General features: G+C 38.9%; 1 protein-coding gene across 1 annotated transcript; it reads right to left on the reverse strand.

Moving 5' to 3' along the window:
* Positions 1 to 6,726: 6,726 nt before the first annotated feature.
* LOC139742103 (neuropilin-1-like) lies at positions 6,727 to 9,200 on the reverse strand. Its single transcript, XM_071652674.1, has 4 exons — positions 9,152 to 9,200; positions 8,081 to 8,244; positions 7,536 to 7,694; positions 6,727 to 6,870 (listed from the first exon to the last, which is right to left on the reverse strand). The coding sequence occupies exons 1-4, from the start codon at positions 9,198 to 9,200 to the stop codon at positions 6,727 to 6,729; spliced, it is 516 nt and encodes a 171-aa protein (XP_071508775.1).
* Positions 9,201 to 10,154: the final 954 nt, after the last annotated feature.

Below are 10,154 nucleotides of genomic sequence, written 5' to 3' on the forward strand. Positions count from 1 at the left end.
AATTTCAATGATTAACTCAACTATAATAAACACAAGCGACGTCATAACTTACACTAAATTTCATTACACATATGTTTTGCACTTTATCAAGGTTCTTCCTAATGTCACGTCTTTCACGTGGGCAATCTCTTTCATTATTGAAGGTAAAACATAGTTCTGGTAAGGGTTTGAGAACCCGTCTTGCACCATTTCATATTTGCTTTCAATATATCGTAAGGGTCTACCAAAAAACCTACCTGGCTGACGCGATTTGCCAACCTGATGAGTAGTTTTGGAGTATTTTGAGATTAAAGGTATAGAATGATAAAAGTCGGTATACACGGAGGATCCAGGCTAACTCTGACTCGGTAACAACTCGGCCTTATTTCAGACAATTTACACGCAGTTCGTGATCGCCATATAGGCACATGTTCATATTGTATGGGCGCCAAATTGAACCTCTTTGATGCCCCCGTTGTATCAATCCGGCCCCTAACTGCGACCAGCCAGAACGCGAAGCGCTCACATATTAGTACAACAGAAACTCGGCCCCACCGTCAAAGAGAGGCCGAGTTGTCCCCGAGTCCGAGTTAGCCTGATTCCAATCGGGTAAGTTCTGAGAGTACGATTCCGGCGAACCTTTTAGGAAAATATATCTCATTTTCGTCGTTACCCAACGAATATCTTGTTATTACAGCGTAATTCCGCACATTTCTTAGGCATACGTCTATATTTTGGAGCGAAATTTGAAGATTCTGCATGCTTACGAGAACTATGTTTTACCTCTAAGCAACACATTTAATTCCGGGTTCAGAAAAAATCTCCCCTCTACCCATCCTTTTAGTACCACATGTACTATAAATGCCACTAGCATCGTGTGTATGTTGCAGTTACAGGCCCTAATCATGCTAATGGCAGGGTATAGCAAACGCACAAGCATTGTCATGATTGTCGTATTAAAGTTATTGATTGTAAATACTACATGAGTCACGACGGTCAATGCGCTTGATCGCGAGAGTATTATGACCCCATAAGCATACACATCTCTTCAACCAAGATCACGAAAACATCAAGCAAACAAACAATAACTGTACATTTTCTTAGTTTCTGTAGGAATACACTCCACTGAAATGTAATAACATGAATCAAATCTGAAATCGAAATATGACAGCTCTCTGGGCAAACTAGTATAGAAAATGGACTAGTAAAAACATAATTTCATTCATAACCAATTGGAGGTATCCTACGGAACAAAGTGTTATAAGAAACGTGGCTTTTGAAAACTTGTAGAACAGTTGAGTTTTCAGAAGATTTTTGAAGCTTTTGATATCTAAGATATCAAAAAAAAGACTACTTTTGAGATAGTATAACCACTATATGTATATTAAGTAGCCTTTTAGATATATAATTGACTATTGTGTATATTCATCGCAGGACAAAATCTGTCATGAGAGTATATTATTCAATAATATTGCACAGTGCCAAATAACATATTTTCTACACCTAAGTACCAAACACTCTTTTCATTATAAAATCATGCTGCATCACAGCAATAAAACCATAATGTATAATTATCCACTGAACAATATCAACCATAATTACTATAAACAGAAGTTGTAGATAATATTCTTAAATTGTTTAGAACACTATAAAAAAAAATCGTGAATTAAACCGAACACACTGCACAAATTTTTCTCTTCCCGTTCGTTTCAATCATTCAAGAATAAGCTATGCCACTGCAACTGATAGACAAATTACCCTTCATCGCGTAAAAAATAAACATCGATTATTCAGTGTTTTAATTGTACCATGGGCATGCAACCATAGTATTCTGTAGGACTCGAAACAATGTTCTCCTGATTACAAAATATGCCAGTTGATATGGGTGTCGTATCCACTAAGATTACCGGGTTTCCGCCCGACAGCCAGTGCTGGTTCTTATCCTTTGTAGCAGCGAGTATACTGCATATTTATTCAGTAGGGTTTAATGGGTTTTTCCGTCGACTTCACTTTACATCGATGAAGATCACATTGGTCAATCAGTTGCATGCATGGAATAGAAAAACACATCCTAACGCAAGAATTCGTTAATTTGAATCAGCTGCATCATGTGTTTCTCTGTCTCTCTATACAGTGCGTATCAAAAAAAAAAGGTAATCCAACTTTGGAGGGCTACTATTTCATAATTATCAGCTATTGAGAGCACACTGTTAGTTTTGAGGAAAGGAGAACTCTTCCTCTTTTCATTGATACCTATTTATGTTGATAAATGTCATGCATGACTGAGCACATGAACTTTAAAGACAACAATGACAAATTGCACTTTTTCCAAGTTTGCGTGTTATTGTGAACAATGCATGCCTCACTGCATGGATGAGATCTGTCAATGAAAGTGGCCAAAGAGGGCAGCCTGTACAAATGCAGATTTGTGTTTAGGGTTTGTTTTTCTAACCTTTTATGGTTCATAACCTTTAAGATAGCCACCTGTTGGATAACTAAAGTCACTCCCACAGAGGTCAACCCACACTATCCATTTTTTCTGTTCATATTCAACACATAGCTCGCAGCGACAAACCATGTCTTAAATGTGAAGAGAGAAAATGGATAATGGTTTAGCCTTTATGTGAAGCACCAAGTTTAAAACAACGTGGCCATGTTGAAGGCTATTATTCTGTATGAACCATAAATGATTAAAAGAAACCCTTAACACGAGCCTGCAGTCATGCAGACTGGCCTGATGATTCGAACACCTCCATTGACTGATCTCATCCATGCAGTGAGATATGCATTGTTCCTTCACAGTAACATGCAAACTTGGAAAACGTGCAATTAATCATTGTTGTCTTTAAAGTTGATGTGCTCAGTCATGCATAACATTTGTCAACATAAATAGGTATCAATGGAAAGAGGAAGACTTCCCCTTTCCTCTCAACCAACATTGCACTCTCCATAGTTGATAATTATAAGATAGTAGCCCTCCAAAGTTGGATTACCTTTTTTTTTTTTTGATACGCACTGTACAATGGTGAAAACGTAGCATTTTGACCGTTAGTCTTTTTTGAAAGACCCATCGTCCAGAGATTGAAATAAAGTGAGTGTTCGGCTGTTGTCAAAACACAATCAATGATGGAAATGCCGATTCATGGTTACGGAGAGACCGTATATTGACCATATTCAAACTAGAACTTTCGCTCAATGTGAATAATACCTCAACCTGAAACTGAGGGAGTTGGCTCAAGCAGCAATAATTTTGTCTGCTTTTTACTGAAAAAAAATGTTGTTACCGTGGTAAAGCATTGTTCAATCTTGAATAAAGATGTGTTTTGCTTATTCAAAAATCATGTTGGTCCCATGTACCATTTCTCAAGTCACGTGCTCAAAATGTAAGTTACACAAATAAACTGGTAATTTCTGTGATTTTCATTAAAATGAATGCTGTTACCATGGCAACACCATGTACAATATTAACAAAAGATAAATATTGCGCAACTATATTTTATAGCGGTCACATGTGCCGAATTTCAAGTCATTTAAGTGCACAAAAGTTGACAGACATAGCTGAATCCACAATATTTTTGAAAGATTTTTCATTCAAATATGTAGTTACCATGCCAAAACATTGTTTGACAAACAACAATGATAAAATGTGCACATATAGTGGTACTCATGCCAAATTTCAAGCTATTTGCTCAAGAACAGAGGGGTAATAGCTGAATCCATAATGTTTTTGCATGATATTCATTCAAATTATACTGTTACAATGACAACACACTCTTCGACAATAACAAAATATAAAGTTTGCACATCTGCATACGATAGTGGTAACATATGCCACAATTAGAACAAAGTAATCCAAACTTGATGGTTACCTAAACTCGAAATATTTTTTTTAATGATTTTCTTTCAAAGTATGCTGTTACAATGGAAACAAAATTTTTAACAATGACAAAAATGAGGTTTGCACTAAAGCGGTCACATGTGCCAAATTTTAAGCCAAATGCTCAAAGACAGAGGGAGTTAACTGAATCCACAATATTTTTGCAAGTTTTTTAGTGGAAAAATGCCGCTACCACAGCAACGTAATGTTCGACAATAGACGAATTGCTTAAAACTGAGAGTAATTCGATCCACAACATTCTGTAAGAACTTTTTGAAAATTTGTCGTTTCCGTGGATTGCCATGGCAACGTATAATGCGATACCAACAAAAAAAGGTGTCTTGCACATATTCCTTAGATAGCGGTCACACATGTCAAATTGGAGTCAATTGCTCAAAAACTGATGGGGTTGTGTCAATCCACATATTTTTGTAGGATTTGTGTAACAAGGCAAGTGCCAAAATGTGTCTCGCCCATTCGCGTAGAAGAAATTGATGTTTGTTTTTTTAACTCCCGGAAGTTCATTGACCCCGCCTACGACCCGTGACCTTGTCGTGACTTTCAACTCCCTAAGGAACATCTACCAGCAAAGTTTGGTCACAAACAGACATATGGATCAAAAGTTTTGAGCCATAATCAATACGCGCCATAAAAACTTAACATAGGGCCCTAATATTTCATTGACCCCTGTCTGTGACCTTTGACCTTGTGGCTTTTAACTTCCCAAGGGACATCCACAGAACTTGGTCACAAACAGGCATACACATCAAAAGTTATGAGCTATAATCGAAACGCGCTGTAAACACTTAACATTGGGCCCTAAAGTTCATTTGCCCCTGCCTGTGACCTTTGACCTTGAGGTAAACTTCATGTTTGGTAAAATGTGTAACTTTGTATAACCACTCTTCCCTCCAAGTTTGATTGAAATTGAAGTCCTCAGTAGAGAGTTATTCAAGTTTTTGTAGCGTTACGCACGGACGGACGGACGACGGACGGACAGACGCCGCAGGCGATTCCCTAGTTTCCCCTCCCCTCCGGTGGGCTCGTCAAAAACTGCTGTTGCCGTGGGAACAGTTTTCTTAACACTCACAAAAAGGTGTCTTGCACAACTACACATTACACTGAATGCATGTGCCAAACTTCAGCAGACTTGCTTAAGACTGAGAGATTAGTTCGATCTGCAACATTTTCTGATTTTTACGAAAATTGACTGTTGCCACGGCAACGCATTACGGGATACAGACTAGAGATTAAAGGACAAGTTCACCTTCATAAACATAAGGATTGAGAGAATGCAACAATATTAGTAGAACACATCAGTGAAAGTTTGAGGAAAATTGGACAATCGATGCAAAAGTTATGAATTTTAAAATTTTTGTGTTGGAACCGCTAGATGAGGAGACTACTACAGCTTGTGAGTCATATGCGTACAACAGTATAAAGAAAATGTAAAAGAAAATTCAACATATTTTCACTTTTTTCGCATAATAAAAGAGCTCTTGACTTGCCTCTTTCTAGAGGCAGGGGGAATAATATTGCCCATAACATTTGTCGGTAACGAGTCAGGGGAACGTGTACTTTTTTCAAAAGATGGAATTTTGTGAAATTCTCTTTATATTTTCCTTATATTGTTGTACGCAAGTTATTCATACACTGCAGTAGTCTTCTCATCCAGCGGTTGCTGCACAAAAATTTCAAAAATTCATAACTTTTGAACGGATTGTCTGATTTTCCTCAAACTTTCAATGATGTGTTCTACTAATATTGCTACATTCTCTCAATCCTTATGTTTATAAAGGTGAACTTGTCCTTTAAGGTGCCTTCAACATGTACCTATAGTGGCAGTCACACGTTCTGAATTGTAGGTCAACTGCTCAAAAAAGAAAGATCAGGTCGAGCCACAGCATTTTGCGTGTTTTTTTATAAAGAATTTGCCGTTACCATGGTTACGCATAGATCCATAATGATAGAAAAGATGTCTTGCCCACCTACTTGATATGATAGCAGTTTCACATACCAAATTTGAGGTCAGCTTGCTCAATAAATGAGAGAGTATTAGGTCGAGTCACAAGTTTTGCAACCGACTGACCGCCCGACCTGAGAGTGATTTCTATACACACTGTCGGCATATGTGTGGGTGGGGACGTAAGTTACAGTCTGATCTGCTCTGTGATCAATCGATTTTCTGTTTCCCTTTCCAGATATGACTCTCTTAATGACTGAAGTGTCGGCAATGATGACCTTTCAGAAATCATTGACCACAACTCCAACTCTACAAGCAGAGTACCTCCATTTACAGAGCTGTGAATGTAAGATTGATGGAAAATTAGTACTATTCAAATCCCTCGAATATCGGTCATGATTAAGTTGAGCGTATCGTTCGGTTTTGTTTTTGTGTTGTTGTTGTTTTGTTGTTTGCTTTGACATATCGAGCCACGTTCTAACACCTGGAGTTACCGAACCACTTTATATTCTGAAAAAAAAGGTAGCACTGATCAAACCTTTTATCCTTTCAAGGAGGCACTATTCGATAGTACCTCCTTTTCCATACTAGGTTTCACGTCCAGTATTTCTTAGATTTGGGTGAAACGTGTCTCTTATCTATACGTCAACGTCAAGGGAATGCTTTGATGTGGTGACTTATAGCGATCTCTGAGAAAGAAGATTAAGGACGTATGTTTCTGCTCAAAACTAAGTGGAAAATGTAAACTGTGATCAAGAGCACTTAATTGCAAATGCATCTCAGATACTTATGGATCCATCCGTTTCATGAAATTTGCATCGTCATATTTACAGATAGAGGCTCTATTATGACAATACAAAATATCAGAATGAAATGAAAAAACAACGATGCTTATCTGTCCTTGAATTCAGACTCTTGCAGTGTAAAGCTCCATGCGCATGCTGGGGTGCACAGACCACGACACAGGATAGACCCGTACGAAGCGGCAAAGGTGTGGTTCAGGAAGGCCGTTGTACACCACTGTGTCTTCATCCGTATTGGCTGAGAAGATCTGCAAGAAAAACGAAATGGTGTTATAACATCCTCGACAGCACGGCGGTTGGCTGTAGATTCATCCATGCACCGCCATCTTTGTTCTTTCAAATTCAACTATAAATCATGATTAAATACAGTATAAACGTTAGTTTTAGATGTGTCAAATAAAAGCAAAAAAAAAAAGCACATCGAACCTGATGAAGTATCAGATGACCTGGTGTCTTCCAAAGATGTCCGAAGACCCCATTTACTGCACTGTCAGCTCCTATTGGGGTAACTTTTACCGACACTTTGCGGTGCCGAGGGGGCCAAAGTGACCGATGAAATATCCGAAGGACAATTAGGGATATTTCATTATGGATTGAGCAAATCGTTACTGTCATTTTTGTTTGTCTTTCTCGGATATTAGTGTACACATGTATTTCAGTGACATTCTTTGTCCATGAGTTGCATCTCCATGATATTCCTTCAGGGCCTATTTATATCGTAGGAGACGTACGTCGCTTTGACTGCAGCTACTGATCACACGGGCAACACGAGAGAGTGAGAGTTAGAGACAAGCAGAGAGACAGATCCTAGACAGATTGTTGTTTCTCATTTTTTTTTAATCATACACATCCTTTTGCTGCCTAAGATAGGAACAGCGAAAAAGACATTCATGAAAAAAAGAGTTGTCATTACCTTCTCTGAGATTCCATCCGATGAATTTTCTGTCACCATGACGATGCTCTGTACCTGGAGTCCGCATCCAACCTTGTACCCAGTTACCCACTCGGGATTTGCCAATATAACACCTTGCGTTGCTAGTCCAACTATGCAGGTCGGATTCTCGAGTTTGACCTGTGTGTGTTTTTTTTTTTAAGTGAAGACATACCAATCATCGTATAAACAGTTAAGAACGGAAGGGAAATTTAAAGTCAACTAAAACCTGTGAAACAGTGTCGTGATACGCGCGTAAGAAATGTGTTTACTTGTTTTATATGCTTTGTTGGTTCGACATGAACCGCCACCGTATGGTGTGTGATTGACATCACTCTTACAAATTTCCTTCTTTTGGCTTTCATTGGAACTACTGACTACCGTTTGGTAAATTTTCTTCTTTTTTGTGTAACTCTGTCCGAAATCTTGAAATATTTTTATCAAATTTTGGTTTGTTTATTCGCACGTTTGTTTGTTTGTTTGTTTTTTGCTCGTCAGTTTGTTTGTTTGTTTGGTATACACTTTACCTGGATCCATTCATTATTTCCATTTTTCGGGGCCCACCCCCAATTGGCGTTTAGTCGCCCTCTCTCGGGTTTGAGATTATGAGACCACCGGCTAGACGCCGTAATGCTTGAATTCGGGATGACGTCACTCTCCATCCCAAGCGCTTCTGCGAACGAGGGGATTCCTGGACGAAAAATTGAAAGAAGAGAATACTGGTTATGCAAATAAAAACTAACAACATCCACAAAACCAGACACTTTACCAACCATAACCTTAGAAGAAACGAAAGAACTTAGGAGTAATCACAAAAGTTTGCGCTGCTTAAATTTACATAATCAATCACTATTGTATCGATTATCGACAAAACATGCCACAGGCCGCTGCGGTTTCCACAGATTTTTGCGCTTTGGGAGTATTAGTTGAATGGAGCTTGTTAGAAAATACAATTGCTATGGCACGATCCGTCATCACATATAGTTCTGCCTTTCTACTACTGAGTTGAGATGGCTCTTCAGAAATGAAGATGGTATGTATGATTATTATCCAAATCATCTACTCCTTTGATCACGAAATACTCAACAACAGCTCACTATCCAGGCAAAATGCATCAGTTTCTCAGGAGACCTTTTCGAAGTGTGGCGCAAGCCACTTAATGGTGAAAGATGAATTTTGAGCCCTTCTGAGAACTATAATTATTTGGCTGTATAAAGTGAAATTGTCTTGTGACAGTCGATTCAAACACACAAACATTATTTATAAATGTCCATCATGTATGTACAGTATTCAATTGTAATTGTAAACTTTATAAGAATAATAATTCGATCATAACTATAGATGAATATCAACATTGCTTTCTCTTTATAAATCATCTAGATCAAGGACCTTGGAGTCACAAATTAAAAGCGTATTTAGTGAATAGATTCAGAAATTGATGGAAAGCAGGGCAGACCCTTTTGTGGAAACAAAGAAAAGTCAACCTCAGTGAACATGGCAACGGCTGCTCACAGAATACAATACGTGATAAACTTGATAAATGAATAGCAAATAGAACAAAACAACATAAATATAATTCGTGGTTTGAAAGGAGCAACCGCAATACTGCACCCTGGGTTCCTTGATCTGCCAAGTCACCAATAACATCCTCAAGGGGACTACAAGGCCTGGATGTTGTAGATAACGAGGTGCTGACATCAGGTGGTGATGCGGGTGATGTTGGACCTTGGTTGAGTGAAGAGGAGGAGGAGGAAGAAGAAGATCAGGATGAAAGAAGGATGGGAAGGAGATGAAGAAAGAACAGAGGTTGGAGAGGTGAAGGTGAACAAAAAACGGATAAGAGGGGGACTCCCGAGGCGGAGAGGCAAGAGGAAGAGGGAAAATAGGAGGAGGAGGAGGAGAAGGAGGAGGAGGAAGAGGAGGTTGAGAAGGAGGGAGGATGATAGAGTCAGAGGAGGAGAGGGAGGGGAAGAGGTGGAAGAGGAGGAAGAAGCGGAGGAAGATGGGAAGGATAAGAGAGATGAGAAGAAAGCGGTGAAGGGGGAGACGATTAGGAGAGTGTGGCTACCGTAACTATAACAGTCACCGTACTATCTGCTCACCTATAACAACAGACCCTCAATAAATTGGGCCATCGAATATCATTATAAATTGCAATGTTGTGACGTGATGATTTACGTATCGCTTAATTTAGGGAAAAGAGAAGGTGTAATGATCAAACTGTACATCCACTTAGTAAATGCAAACTCTAATCAACATCCAATGCAACTTAAACTCGGTTACACATACGTACGTAATGCAAGACGGACCAAAGTCTTTTACCATTTACCATTTTTTTTATTACTTTTAAAGACAAACGTTCTGGAAGCACCAAATAAAACAGAACGACATAATTACTGCATTTATTGCCTTCTTACTCGAAGTTTCGGAGTTGACATTTGCAGTATAAAGCTCCATGCGCATGCAGGGGTAAAAGTACCAGGACACCGGATGGACCTGCACGAAGCGGCAAACGTGTGGCTCAGGAAGGCCGTTGTACACCACCGTGTCTTGATCCTCATTGGCTGAGAAGATCTGCAAGAAAAATATGTAGCAATTGTT

This window comes from Diadema antillarum, unplaced genomic scaffold (assembly GCF_040938485.1).
Source record: "Diadema antillarum isolate AM-2024a unplaced genomic scaffold, OU_Dant_1.0 seq00000980_RagTag, whole genome shotgun sequence".
NCBI lineage: Eukaryota > Metazoa > Echinodermata > Echinoidea > Diadematoida > Diadematidae > Diadema > Diadema antillarum.

Coding starts and splice junctions, on each gene's coding strand:
- LOC139742103 (XM_071652674.1), bottom strand. CDS start 9,200: ATGTTATTGGTGACTTGGCAGATCAAGGAACCCAGGGTGCAGTATTGC. Junction 7,695..8,080: donor GAAATAATGAATGGATCCAG/GTAAAGTGTATA, acceptor AAACACACACAG/GTCAAACTCGAGAATCCGAC. Junction 6,871..7,535: donor CGGATGGAATCTCAGAGAAG/GTAATGACAACT, acceptor TTTTTCTTGCAG/ATCTTCTCAGCCAATACGGA.